The following is an 18,030-nucleotide window of genomic DNA, read 5'->3' as shown; positions in this document are numbered from 1 at the left end:
TACTCAGTGGATTAGGAGAACCATGAATTAAGCCCATGGCCATAGAGGGCCTTGACTATACTACATGACTAATAATAATAATAATAATAATACATACTGTATTAGCATAACAATGCATATGTTCCTGGTAGTGATAACTAGAAATCAGCTAGAAGTAAAAATCTGATTTCAAGCTGCCTGCATATGTGCAGGCATGGCTCTATATACATATAGATAGATAGATAGATAGATAGATAGATAGATAGATAGATAGATATGTCACAAATGTATGAGTAACTATTTTGAACTCACATTTAAAAATTTGAAAATAACCAATCTATTCATTTTGTATTTGTTATCTTCTAAACTATGCTAACACTCACCAGCAGTGATGCTAAGTGGCAGGTGGAATATAGTAGAGTGACCTAAATTTGTCAAGCCTATTTCATGATTCCCACTTCAAAAGCTATGCTGTTACAGGAATTGGTTCATACAATAATTCAGGCTGAAAGGGACCTCAGAAGGTCTGTAGGCCAAAATCTTGTTCAAGGTAGGGTCAGGCATGAGGTGAGGCCAAGTTGCTCAGGGCTTTACAGAGCTGCTTCTTGAAAATCTACATGAGAGACTATATTCTCCTTGGGCAACTTGATCCCATGCCTTACTGAGCCCATTCTGGTCAGTTTGTCTTTATAAGCTTCTCCCTGCACCCAGCCTTACACCCAGGTTCAGTGTCTGACTCTGTCTCCCTTCTTCCCACCATGTGTTGCTGTGAAAAGCCTGGCCCCTCAGTACCCTCATCTCAGTACCCTCTGTGCCAGTGTCAGCAGGCTGCTCTTCTTTGCTCTCCTTCCAAAGCTATGTTGAAAGCCCAGCTCTGCCAGCCTCCCCACACAGAGCCTGTACTCCGGGCCTGACCATTGTGGCAGCTCTCCACTGAACTCACAGGAATTTATCAGGTTCTCAGGGTGCCAAACCTGAGCACAGTATCCAGATGTGGTCTAATAACTACTGGGTAGAGGGGATAATCACCACCTACTAATCACCCACTTGTTTCGCTCCTATTAATACATCCTACTGTGATGTATTAAAACCAACTCCCCTAGCTGATTTTCAACAGATCTACTGCCCAAACGCATCAGTCCCCAGCACTACATCATCGTCAAGGGTTCTTCCTCTGCAGGGGCTTATTCATGGGATTTCCCATGGGTGCTTATTCAACTTCATGAGGTGGTCCCATTTCCCCAGGGATTCTAAGTGTCTCTGTATGCCAGAGTGCTGACTGCCCCCTCCCATGTTCTGTCATCTGGGAATTACATAAGCAAGCACTCTGCCATCTCCTCCAGGTCACTGATAAAGGCATTAAACACAGCACACCCCAGGATAAATCCCAGACAGTTGTTACCGGCCTTGAGGCAGAATAGCCCTTGAGCCACTGCTCTCCGAGTCCATTCATCCAACCACTGTTTCTACCCCTCTGGTTGTCTGATACCTCCTAAGCCAAGAACTGGGCTATCTGCAAGTGTAAGAGGAAAAAAAAAAAACGCACAGAATATTCATTCCTTGTCTCATCTAATTCAAATATGGCCTGGATTGAGATACTTTATGGATTACCACCTGGACCAGCCCAGGATGGAGTTTAGCTTGCAGCTTCTTCCCATCCCAGGAATCACATCTTTATCTCACACCTCCATCCACTATTGCATATTTAAATCTTTGACTGGCAAAATCATTTTGACCAATGCATGTTCTGTATCTCTAACTGCATGTTCCTCTCTTGACCTCTTGCCCCACCTCAGCAGGAAATCATCTAACCCTGCATCCTGACTGGGCAAAGGGCTCCCTGGGATACAAGCTCACTAAGTTGAGAGAATGTCATTACCCATTTTCTTTCAGTAACACAAATTTATACTGTTTCCCTTCAGCAGAGAAAGTGTTGTGTGACTTGGTCATCACATGACTGTCCAGGCAGTGTTCAATGAACTTACTCCTCTTTGCAGAGGACTGAAATACTTTCGATTTTTTATTTATAGAGACACTTTCTCAGTAAGTCACCCAAACACCACCAATATCAAATTCACTGCATTACTTAAAAATATCACGTCAATCACCTCTTCTTTTTTTTTGTTCTGTGCTATTCTCATAGGGTTTGAAAAGTATATTTACTCCCTTACTACATTCTGTCATTTTTCATTTATGAGTTTTCCTCTTGCAGAGCAGAGCTCTGGCTCTCAGCCACATCAGATCTGTGCAAACAGGTACATGTTCCAGTGATGGGGGGGGATGAACCTTTTATCTCAGGGCCTGTTTATAATCACTGCTGTTCATCAAAGCTTCATTGTGGGCCCAGGAACATACAGAAAAGAGCAGAAAGCACCTGCTGAAGACAAAGTAGGCAGAACTTTTTTAGTTTTAGTCAGTTTTTTTTCTTAAGATAAACTTGGTTTTCCTTATTTGTATTTGTGTCATTACACACAACTAACACAAAGGAACGGTATAAAAGTAGACAGGAACAGGGCAGAAACATCAAAAGAAACAGAAAGGTATAAAAGATACAAAAGTCCCAAATAGAAAACAGGGTATGTTCCAATTATTTTAGTTTTTAGCACATGACACTGTCCTTCTGAGGAGTTTTCTGTGGCTACTGCCAATGTTTTATTGAACTCTGATGCTGCCTGTTGTGTAGAGCAACAGTGATCTCTACTCTCCATGAGGATTTCTCCCTAGTTTGGTAGCTCTCCCTTTCATAGTCACTATTTCCACAGCAGTCTACACCGTAGGAAGATAAGTAAGAACCATGGTTCAAATAAGAAAAACAACATACTATGCTTAAGTCTTGAAACCTTGTTTTCAAACCTTTTTCAGCACATTAAACATGTAAATGTGTAAGAGGAAAAATAAAGAGGCACAACTCAACAGGCACTGGAGTTCTTACAAATAAACATTACCACAGCTGTGCAAAGAAGCCAAAGCCATGGAACACCTGGGTTTTTCAGCACATACTCCCAATCTGACCTCTCTTACAAATTTACATATGACAAAACTATTTCAGTTTCTGTTTTGTAGAATATTAAAATATCAGATGTTTCAGAAGGCTAACAGCAGAAATGGCAGAAAGGAAGCAAATACACACAACTGCTACTTTAATAACAACCATTCCTACATGGCTGTATTTCTCTCTGGCATATGGGACAGGAGAGTTCCCCTTGCCATACACAAGGGCTGCCATGTTCTGGATGCTCACTCCTCTCATACTCAGCATTTCAGCATCTCTCAGCTGCAGGAATGTGTCAGCAGCAGATACCAAATGACAGAAAATCCAAGTAGAATGCTCGTGTCTCTTGAATCTCACCTGCTGTGCATACACCAACTAATGTTTTCTTGAAGTGAGTTGGCCTGCACTCCCATTAAAATGTTACACCACTTTTAGTACAGCTGGTAGTTTAGCAGTAGTTGGCTACTGCCAAGCACAGGAGAAGGTTCTCAAAAATCTCACCATGTCAGTAGGCCAGATGACCCCCCTGAGCCTCATGATGGAATTTGTGTGGTGAAATCCAGATTTGCAAGAGCATGAATGAGGCTGCACACAGGTGTACAGGGGATAACCAGAACACAGTAGATCTTCAATGTTCCAGAAGTCCCGTGAGTCCTGGCAGAAGCCACTCTGACCACTCACCTCCTAGAAGTATTTCCCAGAAGGACTGGACACAGACTACTAGCCTGTTCTACAGTCACTGGCTAGAAATAGCAGAACACCTGGACACAACGCGTGCAGGGGAACCGACCAGCTTAAGATGTGCAAAGGTCTGAATTTATGTGGTTAAAAAAAACCCAAAACAACAAAACATCAAAATGCCTTTTGATATCAAAACCATGACAGACAAATTACACGTAAGAGCAAAAGGCTCACAAGAAAAAGATTTAAAAGATTTGAAGTAATTTCCTGGCAGAGATGTAACTCGCACTTCTTCTGAAATTAACACAGTAGAGGAATAGAAAAATGTGGCTGAAAGAATAGAGAAAAGGATGTGAGATTTGGTATCTCCCTACATCTAGCAGAGCTAATGGCTATCAGGAACATCACACTTGATTAACAGGAACATGGAATCCAGAGATTCAAACGGGGAATCCAGAGATTCAAAAGGGGCATCCACTGTGAGAAGCCCTCCAGCTGTCTCAGTCATTCACCTCAGAAATTTTAACTGAGGAACACGTGGGCAATTTTTTACCTTTATAACAAAATGGGACAATCCAGCTACTTAAACAACTATTTAGAAGTCCTCATAAGTCTTGAAGTTAAATAGGATGGTGGGTCCTAAGCAGAGACAGCTACAGTACTAAGGACTTCTTTCTCTTGCATAAACAGAAAATAACACAAAATAAAACAATGTTCCAAATTCAGTATCATACAGTAGCACAGAAACTAAGATTACAAAGTCACAAGTTTTGAATATATTAATGAATTAAGTATGGATTTAAAGTGTTCTCATGTTACATCAAATATTTTATCTGAAGTAAATATGATAGCACTAAATGACAGCAATTCTGTGTCATGGCCATCTATCACTTCCCTATTTTGTTTAAATGCAAAAGTTGAAAACAGGCAATGGATGATTACCAGATATTAAATAACAGTTATAGAAAGATAAACAATAAAAGTAACTGAACAACTTCAGATGAAAACAAAATTAATTTTTAAATCCTTACAGAGATTAAATACTATCCCATGGAGAATAGGTGTAATATCCCATAGCCCACAATCACATATTTGTCAGGACAGCACCCAAGTATATAATCATTAAATGGTGCTGAAGTGATACGTATTTCCTGAGTAACTTTTCCTGTTCTTTCCATGACTACAAAAAATGGTTTCACAGAACTTCATCTTCCCTACTGCAGTAGTCTTCATTTTCTTTCACATTCCTACCAAAGACTTGTTTCTTCCAGGAAATACCAGAAGCAAGAAAGAGTGAACGGAAACTTCTGTCCAAATCTCTCTGTATTATTGCTCCTTTTGACTTAGAAAACAGTGTATTTGGGAACACATAGTTGGCTACTTATGTTTCAGAGGACTCCTTACTTGCCATTTCACTGGATAACACAGGCCAGATTTTGGAAGATACCTTCCTAATTTTGTTGAAATACTATTACCTACAACCTTGGAAGGAGCTTGCTTCACTAGATGTTGGGAAAATGAGAAATCAAAATGTAGCAGCAGTTCAACTGCTACTTCTCTTGTGAATTACCAAACCTGTGCACACCTTTCTCAATACACCCTGCAGTCCACAGACTGCTTTTGCTTTACAGCTCAATGCCTGTGAAACAAGCAGCACAACAGCTGCATTTAGAAACACAGATTATCTCGAGTTGGAAAGAAACCATCAGGTCCAACTCCCTGCTCCTCACAGGACTACCTAGAAATAAACTTAATGACCAAGACTGCCATCCAGACACTCCTGAACTATGTTGGGTTTGTTGCGGTGACTGCTTCCCTGAAGAGGCCATTCAGCAACCAAGCACCCTCTCAGCAAAGAGCTCATGTTGCAAACAGAAAGATTCAGAAGCCTGCCTGGCTGGGGCCCACTGAAAGGAATGAAAAGCAGCAGTGACTGGGCATAGGACTCACACTGTCCTGTAGAAGAGGACATCTGTATGTGAAAGAAGGGGAGAATCATCCCAGGCTGCTGAGAACATATACTGATATTAGTAAGGAAGAGCAGATAATCAGGGTTTCACAAAATGCTGCTGAGGAAAGAGGTCACATTGAGAGACTGAATGAGCAGCACTGTAGGAAACATCATTCCAATGCTTAAATGCTGCTGTCTGCAATGTGGACCTGTGAGGGCTGCTGCTATTAGGCAGCTTTGAAAGCTCTTGTTTCCCAATGGCTTACACCTTGACCTCTTTTGCCCCAATTTTAGTTTAGTACATAAATGAATGCTGCCCTACTTCCTGCCTATGGAGGTTAGAATCCTCTTTTGCCAAACTGTTCCAAATTCCTTACTAATGACGTTTGCCCTCAGCAGTAGCCATTGCTCTCTTTCCACAAACAGTCCTCGTATTAGTCTCAATTCTATCCACGTTCTTACATGTTTGCCTCCAAATCAGAGAAAGCAACATATCCTCTGTTCTCCTCTCTTAAATAAAAACAATATCATCATCACCAACTTAGTTTTCTCAGCTTTTGTTTTGAGTAGAGAGTAGAATACTCCTATCATAGCTCATCTCATATCAAGAAACTGCATTCCTGCCCCATTTATCTGGTGATTCCCTACTCTTTACTGATCTCCCCAGCACCTTTCAAATCAATAACCCATCCCTAATACCCCACTTTTCACCCAACCACATACTTGATCCCACTATTGTTTTTTCATCACCTAAACCATAGAGATTATAGCAGAAGATAATTAAACCATCATTTATTCATCTTTTGAAATGACCATTGAAGGATAAGAGTAATGGGGAAAACACAAAGGCAGTTTCTACTGCCTTTCAGTGTCTTGCAGGTCAAAGACTCCAGAAAAATGGTGATGCACATCACGCTCATGTAACACGTTACTGCATCTATAGGTATGGCTATAAAATATATGGGTTATTCAACAAAATCCAACCCCCAAAAACCTATTTGCTTAAAATAAACACCATAATATTTTATTAAATAAGAATTAAAAACTTTTATCTTCTTCAAAATATCTTTAGTTTACAATAATTTAATTTTGCTAAATAGAAATATACTACAAAGAACACAGGAACCTGCAAGTTTAAAGTATATCTACCAAAAAAAGTCAGCCGTAACAAAACAGACTATTTTCAAGGTGCTGTGATCAAGATGAAAGCTGTTTTACATTATCAGCTTGTCTTCCCAACATAGTAAAGAAAAAGCTTTTTAAGATAAGCTTGTTTCATTCTAACAGTTTTCTACACTGTAACAGCAACTGAAGTTACCACTATTGATATTGCTACTAAGTTCTCATGTTCTCTTACACTGCATGTCAAAACTTGTGCAATTGCCTTCTACCTATAGAAAATAATGAAGAACAACACTACTGACACAGTATTACAGAACATATTATCTGAAGCCATCAGCTCACTGATTCTGTTCAGAACCACTAACAAATCTGTGACCTGCAATTTCTTTTTTAATAACAAAATTACTTCCAAGTAAGCAGGGACAGTGTTCAGTAACACTGCTTTGATTTGCAAAATGCTGCATTCCTTTGTGTCTACATACGTGAGGTAGGATACAAGTATGGGAAACACAGCTAGGCAAATCAAACACCTTATGTTATCCATCCTTCAAAGAACCTGTATGTTAAAGTAATTCCAACATACTGCATCATTACTGAAATACTTATTTGCAGGGGTAGAAATCTGTATTTAGAGGCTTTCTTCCTTCTTATGTCGATATGATGCTGCTGTTTCAAAAAGAATATACATCTTCATTACACAAATGAAAGTGCTACTAAAAAACACATCATGACTGTACTGAGGTACTGAAAAAAATGCAAGTATGAAACCTTTTCCTTACTGTACACACTGTACAAGACCATGTTTATCCTGCCCACACAAATACAGTGGCACTTGGGGACCACTGTGAAGAGATCAGATCTTTTAGACAGCAGAATTTGATGAACTTTAAAGCAAATTTGGTAGAGGTTTTTGGTCTGTATTTCTTTACCAATTGCCAACATTCAGCTTCTTCCTTTTCCATGATCAACAAAATAGCAGAAACTGTACTGTACACAATGACGAGGGCATCCTGAGGATGTGGGGCAAACCTACTGACACATCAGGAAGTTTGCTTGTCTGTGGAATAAAGTCACTTCAGTCAGTGTTAAGACATTGCACCTAAATTAGTAAACATCTTTTGTAAAGGCAACATCCAACAAAGATGCAAAAAAGGAATGGCAATCTGTGAGCACAACGGGAAAAGAATGCATGCAGATTCTTCTACTCCTCCTGATGGATGACTGGTCTTGGTCAAGTGAATTTTATCATTTTGGTCATTATATAACCATCAGAGTAGCAGTACGGCCATCTAGAACTCATCTTAATCATGTGTGTTTGTAGACATAAGGCCTTGATCAAACACAGCAGCATACCTGAATGCGTCTCTTTAAAGAAGTATTTGTAAAATATGTACTACACCTACTTGGATGAGGTAGAGATGTATCCATCTCTACACTATATATATTTAAACACAGGCAAGTTTGTAAAATTATTCCATCCACAAACTCAGAATTTTGCTTATTGCTGGTGTCTTGTTTTAAAATCCTCCTATCCTGTGTGGACAACTGTGAGAATATTCAAACAACGTTCTTGGGTTTGCACTTGTACTTGCAGATGATGACTGCATTTCAGAATCAACCCCACAGAGTGATAGGGATAAGTATGAATGATAAGTAAACTTGCAGGATCCAAAACCTACTGTGTGTATTCACAAAAGCAGACTTGCATAATCTGTCAAAACCTACACATGCAAATAAAAGCAGCCAGAAAACTGCACACACCCCTCTCATGTTTGGTGGTGCCTTTCCTAGAGTATCAGATGACAAATGCTATGCCAGAATAATGTATTTAGGATTCAAGACTTAAGTTTTTTGCAAGTTACTCACAAACTGAGCATATTCATTTTTGGTGAAAATTTCTTTAATATTAGTATCTTTTTGTAAACTAATATTTTTGTTCACAGAGATCCAAATGTCAGAACAGCAAATGTCAAAATATTTGAAAAAGTGTTCAATTTTGCTAGAAAATAAAGTCAATTGGCAGAGTCAAGTATAGTTAATACAGGATTCTGATTATCTGAGGTGGAACAGCTATAGTCACATAAGAACTTGCAAACACTTTCATGTTTCCTTCCTATTAGTGGGTTAGCTAGCCCTAAATATTCATTATCTCAGTCTGTGACACATAAAAAACCACTATGCTTCTTGAATCAGTGAATTATTTTTAAATACTAGTATAAAGATTACGATCCCTGTTTGGATTTTGCACATGAACTACAGATCACTGAAAGCTTCCTGTTGCACTGCAGCAAAAAAAGGAAATGTAACAAAAGCTTTATTTGCTGCAAAGTACAGCAAGATACTTTGGTAATCTCACAAAAATGCCATACTGGAACTTGTTACAGTGAGTTCAATTTGATCTTTTAATGTAATACAGTACATTTTTATAAACTTAACATTATCATTGCAGAAGAATATGCTAACTGAATGTTAGCAATTTATCTTTTATACATAATTATAATCTACTGTAGCTACTGTACGCAGATTTCAAAATGTTAGTACATAAAATATTCATTTTCTTTATATGAGATGAGAATGAACTTAGAAGAGGTTTGAATATACGAATGACATATTTGCTGTGCCTATTTCTCAAGAAATAATGATTTACGCATTATTACCCAAGAAATCAACATTTAAATTGCAAAACTATAGTTTAAATTTACAATAAACATTATGATCAGTAATGGTGCATCAATATTCCACGAAGTTTAACCTAACCATGTTTATGCACATAAAGCCTCAAGAGTCTGCAGCAGTTTCAGCATAACTTTTTCATATTTTTGTATAAAATTGACTTAAAGGTACATCTTCCATAAATGTTTTCAGTGCAATTCTGTCAAAGAGGAAAATACAAAGCTAGCTTTCAATCATTTTATACCATAAAAAACCCTCAACAACTTGCATTTGCACTGCTGAAGCATAAGTAAGCCAGTTCCGTTGTGCCAACTATTTCAAAGTCAATTCACATCAACCATAACTGCCTTTCTAGTCAGCATTTCCCCCGTATCTATAGGTATAAATGTTGAAAAGCTGAACACTGGAAGAGGGCGAAAGTTAAGATGAGGCAGAATAATCTACTTGTTTATAATACTTTTTCCTAGTGGTACCAAAAAAAAAATGAATAATGAAAAAATTCTAAGGGTTGCTTGTTTTATTAGTGATCTTACAGTTTGGAAATTGGTGAATTTGTGGTTTAGTATTATCCTTTCCTATAATCTTTACAGGCAACCTTGCAACAATAATTTATTGATGGATTATGTGAAAATGTTCCATTATTCAATGAAATAAAATTTTCTTAGGTTAGAAATTTATTTTTCATGTGTTGTCAACTGTAAGGAACCAGAGGGAGAACAGCACCTGAAATTATGATGTGTGCTTGGCTAAGCAGAGTATAGTAATTTATATATTTTGGTTCAAAGACAGTTTGTAAACTGTTAAACTGTATACAGGTTACTGCTCTATGTATTTTGTTTCTTTTGTTGTTTTTTTTTTTTTTTTCAGATTATAACTAAAAAAAAAACAAAACAAAAAATCCCAAAACAAAAAAAAAAAAAAAAAAAAAAAAAAAAAACCAAAAAAAAAAACCCAAAAAAAACCAAAACCACAAAAAAAAAAAAAAAAACAACACCACAAACCAACCTCTCTCTACTGTAGCACAGAATAAAAATGAAGCTTCATTCAAATCTTGAATACCTTGACGGTAATAATTGACAGCTGGTTATCCAACAAAAAACTTAGCTCTTCATACCAAAAAAATTTGGCTCAAAAAACAAAAACAAAACAGAAAGGTACAATAAACTCTCAATAAAAGGATCTCTCATGAGGCAACCTACCATATACTACTGCTAGATACGAGTTTCAAAAAAAACATTACATCCCATTTTCAGCACATTTTTCATGAACATGCAACTTCACTATAAAATACAAAACACTTGGCTCTCAAGAACAGCTTTATAAAGACACACTGCATCAATAAAATTTCTCTTTGTGATTAACTTTACATTGTAATAAGAACTGTATTTTCACTAATGTTTATATATCAGATTTCATATTATAATGTAGTAATAATTTGCTCTTTGTGAACATCATGTTCAGAAGGAAATATCTATACACATTAACATACTAGACTATTAAAAACTCAGTTACAGAATTTTATTGATACAGTAGATTAATAAAAACTGATAGGGGAAGATAAAATGGGTCGGGTATTCAGTACATTATTTAATAACACACTTTTAAAATTAAAATATTTTAAATCCTTTTTGAATTTTCAATGCCACTACAAGTCCAGAAAAGTCTGGCATCAATACTGAGGTGTAAAACAAAACTTCTTTCGAAAGTTGCATTTCTTGTATTATTCTATCCAATATTGTTCAACTGTAAAAGAAAGTAATTTAGCACCTCTGATGATAGGGAGGTGCCTGAAGGTAAACACTAGGTTATATTCATGAAGGAAACAACAACTTTTTTTTCTTCTTCTTCTTCTCCTCGACAAATAGTGGCAAAAGAATGTGGCACTATTTGTTCAACTGACTTGTTTTTCACAGTTAAATGTCAACAAGAGTACAAATACGAACACTGACAGATATTGCTTGAGATCAATTTTCAACAAACTCTGTTCTTTTTTTAAATCAATCGATCCAATAAACAGTGGGGTACTGTCAGTTTAAAGCCGCAGATAAAAGCTATACAAGCACTTTATAAGTCAGAAACATTAAAAAAAGAACTATTTACAGTTTTCTTCTTTAGTTCATATGTCTACAAAGCCAGCGCACATTACACTTCACAAAAATCCACAGTTAATGATATCAACATGTGTGTGGCTAAAGCTTGTGACCTAGGGACTGCAAATGCAGGGGCAGTAAAATAGGTTTGTCGTTTCTTCAGCAACCCCATTTGTGCACTAACAGCTTCATTCAGTCTCAAGCTTTATATTAAAAGCATTCTTCAAAGCTTTCACCTGGAAGGCTGGTAACTACATGCTCACTCATCGTCTTTCCCTTTTGGAAGTTCTACGACGGACCTATTTGGAAAAAAGATATTTTAAATGTTTTTACAGAAATATTTTGAAAGTTTCAAGAACAAATACATTTTATAATGGAGAAAATGCTCAGGCCCATTCAATAAAGTTTGAGTACCCACATACAGTGTCATTCATTACTCATTTTGTCACAAGTACAAGTCTCGGTTAATGGACCTAACTTCATTTGATGTTACTGAGCCTGCATCCTTAATGGAATTCACAACAATGCAGTTTCTTTTCTCAGAGTTTTCATACCCTCAGATGCTCCAACCATCAGATGTATCCGAAAGGGTGAAGGCATTCTCAGTTTTAGTGTGACTACTAACATTGCCAATGTATTTGCATGAAAGAAATATAAAAGTGAAATAATTTTAACATATACTGCTAAGAGGAAGAGATCAGTTTAGGATTCTCTTCCGAGACTCCATGCTTATTTCCCAGTACTATTCATTTTGCGCATCTGTTTTGCATAAAGAAGCTTTATTCATTATTAAAATCTAGATGAAAAAGAATGAGTCACCTGGAAAATAATTCCTGTTAGATGCTACACAATTCTGGCATATAGATAAGAAAGGCTACACAGGACAGAAACTTCAAGATACTTGACAAAAAGTGATCTTTTCTAAGAAATGCACCTTTTCTAGGAAACTGCAGTGCAGCTCCACTACGCAACAGTGGCAGTTGACTCCATTCATTTTAAAGGAGGAAGGTTAAGTTCTAAAAATAGGGAGAAGCCATTCTAAGAACAGAGGTCACTGTCTGATCATCAAGACACAGAGCACACCACAAAGACTCACAAAGAAAAGCTCACACGTTTCTCTTACATTGATTGTGGAAACTTCCTCTTCTTCCATTACTTCTTCCTGGGGAATATCATCACTGACAGGTGAACCACTCTGAAACATGTCCATCTCTTCACTGGATTCATTCTCTTTACTGGCTGCTTGTTTAGAACGCCCCGCACGGCTACAATGAGAAGAAAAATAAAGATCAGCTTCACAGCACCTGTACATCTACAATATGTATGTGTAAACTGTATGAGCAAACATTTCAGTTCACAAAAACAGCAGCCTTACCCTTTCATGTTATATAATGTATAATGCTGCTGTCTTTTACACCTGTCTAGTTCATCCATGCTCAGAACTGAAATGAAACTAGGAGGATGGACAACACCATTTGATAGCAAAATTGTTCCACAACAGAGGGCCAGGAGCACAAAGTTAAACAATTTTGCCTCTATAGATGTGGCAGATTTTTCTCTTCAGTGCTATGATACAGGCCAAAATAGGTTAACACAACACTAACCAGTGAACAGGAAAAGCCAAACAGCCAGAGACTGAATACTGTTTGTTAGTTTTCTCTCTGTTCAATTCTGTGAACAGATGGAATTTCTCCAGGACTTCTTACACACCAAATTTGAATAACTGCATCTATGTTTTTTCAGACCTAAAAGAACCCATATTGCTACTCATGAAATTAACACCTAAAACGCAAATCTTCCAAGCTATCTTAGGGATAACCAGTGTAACAATACCTTAATCACAATAATCAAGAACAATCAGTCAACGATATCTTAAACTGTCTGTGTTGTTTATGGGATTTGTGCCACAAGCAGAAAGCACCCATTTGCTTAAAGCAAGAATTTGCCAACACCCCTCGCCTTTAAAAAAAAGCCAACTACAGATGTATCAAAAACTCCACAGCTGCAGCCACACTACAGTAGCACAATTCAGAATCAAATCACTGAATCATCCCATTTACTGCAGGTGCGGTCTTAGTGCACCCAAAGTTGGTGACGTTTTGGTTGAAATGAAACCGGAAGCTCAGTTCCGGGCACACAACCGACAGACTTCAATCTCCAGTGGGGGCACAGATCCAAAACAATCGTACTCTGATGCCATCACATCATGAAAGTGGTAGGAAATTTCAATCCTGAGAACCCCTAAAATTCTGACAAAATAAAATCTCTCAATTACATAGCAATTACAGTATTTCCAAACCAACCAGCATGCCATCCCTTAACACAAATTAGCCCAGCTCAAGTCTTCCAAGACTGGTAGAAGCAACAGAATTGAAAAGGAAGCAGAAGAATTATTCACAAGCTAGGTTCTTCCTTTCACGTATCACAAAAATAAGCCTGTTCACATGTGCTAATTGGTAACCCAATTTGCTATCAGAAATAGGTTGTACACTACCACCCACAGGATACATTATCACCTCATATGCAAAATCCCAAATTCTTATGCCAAATCTATTCCCAAGGAGCCCAGAAAGCTTTAAGCACTTGGTATAAATATATTTATCTTGTGGTACACAATGTTGGCTCAGTCTATCAATTTCCTTCAGTGAAAACTGATGTAGATGAGGGAGAAAGGCTTGACTACAATGCACTTTGAAGACTGAGAAATGGCTACTGTCTCACCTTTTTCTTGCAGATTTGGAAAAAGAACAGTCAAAATGTGGGTAGTCTGATAAAACAAACAAAGAAACACAACCCACTTTTTTTTTTTTTTTTAAATGAAATCTAGAATAGATCCAACAACTTTGAACCCTGACAGCTGACAGGAACAACGTACATACATGTGAATGACAGCTATGCTTGTTACTGATTGTGGCTAGTGATATAGTTTACTGTCAGCTTAAAATGGAGTAAAGAAACATACTAACTTCACTGAGAAAAGTTATTTAAATATCTAGTAAAAGGCGCATTTGACAAACACCACATAGCACATCACCCAACAATAACTTGTTGGTTTGTCTTCCCTGCATGGCAGTAGCAGTTTCCAACTCTTGTTCTACTGCATGTGTAGTAGTGACTTCTGGAGTAACCAACCAGTGTTGGTCCTGTGTTTCTTGTTACAGAGTAAAGGAGAAGCAGAGGTCTGACCTGAGGCAGGGAAACTGGAAAGGTCAGGATGTTGTGCATGCAATATGCCAGATCATGTGATCCGGAGTGAGGCCAGAATTTGAAATGCGAGTACAAGCTTGTTCAGACAAGGTTCTCCTGTAGGGAAGATCCCTGGTTTAAGGCAAGTCAGTACACCACAGTGCCAGAGGAAGAGCAATGTGATGCAAACTAAGCCCAGAAGCTAGAAAGACAGAGATACACAACAGTGTCAGATAGTAGATGTCCCCAAGTAGTGCCCCAAGGAATTTATACCAGGCTCTAGAAAAGTAAATATTCTCCATGAGCTGCAGTTTGATACAAGTGGTCAAATAACCCCTTGTGCACCTCTGCTTACATATATTATCTATACATGTACAGAGTATTAGAAAGTGAACATTAATTTAAGGAGAATCAGAATAAACTTAATTCTCCACAATTCTGTTTCACCAGAGTAACAATTTGATTCTTCCCCACTATCCAAAAGAAACAAAGCCACTCGCCTCTCCTTTAAGTCCTAATAAAGCCCTGTCTTCAAGGCCTTTGTATGCTTTATTGATTTTTCTCCCAAAAAACCAAAGCCACATACATGCTACCTGAGCACATTAAAATTATTTACAGCCTCTTGCTCTGCTGTGAGATGCCCTAGGAGAAGCAGCTAAGGAAAACATTTTAGAAATAACAATAGCAATTTATGTTCTTAACTGTCAACTACAGCATTCTGAAATATTTTCAGTAAAGGTTTGCACAGAGGCATTATTTAATTTTCACTAAACACAGATTTAGAAGACTTACACTTTTTTTTGCTGTGCTGGTGGTGTTTGTGATGACCTTCCTCGTCTTTTCTGTGGCGTAGACTGTGCTGATTCAACTGTACTAGTTTCAGATGGTTCTGCTCTGTTTTGAGGAAGACCCAAATTGCAAAGCATCAAATTATAACTAATCAAATTGTAACTAATGTCCAAAGATAAAAACCACACAGCTTACAAGAAGGACTTACCTCTGCTGTGTTCTTTTTGATGTCCTATTTTGCCTGCCTTTTGGTTTTTGTTCAATGTTTTCAGTTTGCCTTTCTTCCTCCTCCTCCTCCTCTTCCACTGCAGCTGCTGGTGGTTGTTTTTTTTTGCTCCTTTTTGATGACTTTGCCACTGGTTCTTCCTTTGGTGTTGCCCCATTATTTGTTCTGGTAGGGCGCCCTCTTCTCCCTTTCTTTGGTGGACTGTTCTGCTCATCCTCACTTTCTATCACATCTTCTTTTAGCCTTTTTTCCTCTTGCCATTGTGTTTCATCAGCTTCTGATACCACTGCAGGTCTCTTCCTTCCCCGTTGACTACCTCTAAGCTTCTGCTCTTGACCCAGTTTATTCAGGTCATCTAGGCTTAGCTTCTCTTCTGAATCTGTGATAGTAGCTTTCTTCCTTCCTCTAGGCTTCTCTATCTCTGACTGAAAAGGCAAGATTGCACCATTAAATTAAAAAATTAAACTGCCACATTAAACAGTCACATGTAGAAGCTTCCTCCAACAAGACAGTCTTCAAATTATACAAGTTGTCTCAGATTGTTTACCATATCAATTTCAAAAACATTTGCAAAAATATAAACACACACACCTAGATATAAAATACCAGACAATGGGGAAAGATTATTTGAAAGGTGAGTAATTAAAACCCTGAAGTGTGTAATGCCTTCCTTATTTGTATCTTCTGCTGTGTCCAACACAGTAGGGCAGAACATCCATAACTGCATTTCTATCAACAGGAAAATATAAAGACAGAGAAGATGGGAATTGCCAACTTGTGCCTTCAGCTCTTCTTGTGAGCTGCAGGGTGCTTATGCCTGGCTCCTCTGCTGGCACTGGCAAGGCACTAATAAAGAAGACAGTGGGCAACCTGACTTTACAACTGTAGAAGAAAGCACAGGGAATTAGTGGTAGCTGCCAAAGTCACTATTGTCAGAGCTGTACCAACACTTGCTCTGAGCAGCAAAACAACCCACCCAAGCCTTAAAACAAACATTTTGGATCAGAAGGGACCTCTGAAGATCATCTCATTCCAACTACTCTGCCATGGGCAGGGACAACTTTCACTAGACCAGGTTGCTTAAAGCCCCATCCAACGTGGCCCTGAACATCTCCAATGATGGGGCATCCACAACTCATCTGGGCAACACTGTTCCAGTGTCCCACCACCCTCACTGTAAACAATCCCTTTCTTATGTCCAATCTAAACCTCACCTCTTTCAGTTTAAGACTGCTGTCCCTTGTCCCACTACTACAGGACAAGTCAAAAGTCTTTCTCCATCTTTCTTACATGCCCCTGTCATATTGGAAGGCTGCAATAAGGTCTTCCCAGAGCCTCCTCTGCCTCAAGCTGAACAATCCCAACTCTCCCAGCCTTTCCTCTTGGCAGAGGTGCTCCAGCCCTCTGATCATTCTCATGGCCTTTCTCTGTATCTGCTCTAACAGCTCCATGTCTGTCTTCTAATGGGGACCTAGAGCTGGACACAGCACTACAGATGAGGGTCCCAAGAGACATCAAGAATCCCCTCCTGGGCCCCACTGGCCACTCTCCTTCTGATGCAGCCCAGCACACAGCTGGCTTTCTAGGCTGTGAGCACACGTGGCTGGCTCATGTCCCATTTCTCCTACACGAGTGACCCTGAGAGTCCTTCTCTGCAGGGCTGCTCTCAATCCCTTCATTCCTCAGCCTGTATGGATACTGAGGATTGCATGGAGCCAACCTTGAACCTGGAGCTTTTGAACCTCCTGATGTTCCCCTGGGCCCAATCATCAAGCCTGTCAAGGTTCCTCTGGATGGCAGCCCTTCCCTCTAACATATCAACAAAGGTAGATCCCATTCTGAATCATAAGGTTTGAAAACATATTCATAGAAACTATTCCTTTTCTTCTCCATGCTCTAGTTCTCTAAAGAGCACAGTAAAGAACCATAAACAGCGCAAAGATTTCAACAAGCAGCTACTAGGGCAATATCGTCCCATCCAACCCTTAGAAAAATAAAAGCAGAAAATATTACCCATCCAACATTTCATGTGTACCATGACTCTTTCATTTAACATCATGAAATTATCCAGAAGTCCAAATATTTACACTATTTCTGTTTCTATACCAATATTTGTTTCATAGTAACACTACTGTATTTCAATGCATTTATTAGTATTTGCCACATTGAAATTTCATCTACATAATCAGAGATACATCATTTAAAAATGAATGAAGATTTTTCCCTGTACATCTGCCTTGTGGCCTAAGATACAGGTCAGCTTACATATTCATTCATGTCTCCATTTTAACCAAAAACCTTTTTCAAGAAAAGCAGAAAGAAAATCTGAGAAGGATATGAG

The 18,030-nt window shown here is 38.4% G+C and overlaps 1 protein-coding gene across 3 annotated transcripts in view; it reads right to left on the bottom strand.

Moving 5' to 3' along the window:
* Positions 1 to 9,109: 9,109 nt before the first annotated feature.
* The window catches only part of PDS5B (PDS5 cohesin associated factor B), a 99,053-nt gene continuing 90,132 nt past the window's right edge, over positions 9,110 to 18,030 (bottom strand). For 2 of the 3 annotated variants that reach the window (XM_053935044.1, XM_053935045.1), the window contains exons 32-35: positions 15,672 to 16,114; positions 15,467 to 15,568; positions 12,612 to 12,753; positions 9,110 to 11,787 (exon numbers count right to left, since the gene is read on the bottom strand). In XM_053935044.1, coding sequence (XP_053791019.1) covers positions 11,752 to 11,787; positions 12,612 to 12,753; positions 15,467 to 15,568; positions 15,672 to 16,114 — 723 coding nt within the window. In that variant the 3' untranslated portion in view covers positions 9,110 to 11,751. The remainder of the gene's footprint in view (positions 11,788 to 12,611; positions 12,754 to 15,466; positions 15,569 to 15,671; positions 16,115 to 18,030) is intronic. The other variant, XM_053935046.1, reaches the window with a different exon arrangement.

Source organism: Vidua chalybeata, chromosome 2 (genome assembly GCF_026979565.1).
Source record: "Vidua chalybeata isolate OUT-0048 chromosome 2, bVidCha1 merged haplotype, whole genome shotgun sequence".
NCBI classification, from domain to species: Eukaryota; Metazoa; Chordata; class Aves; order Passeriformes; family Viduidae; genus Vidua; species Vidua chalybeata.
Note: the sequence above shows the minus strand (reverse complement) of the source record. Positions and strands in the feature narration are given on the sequence as shown.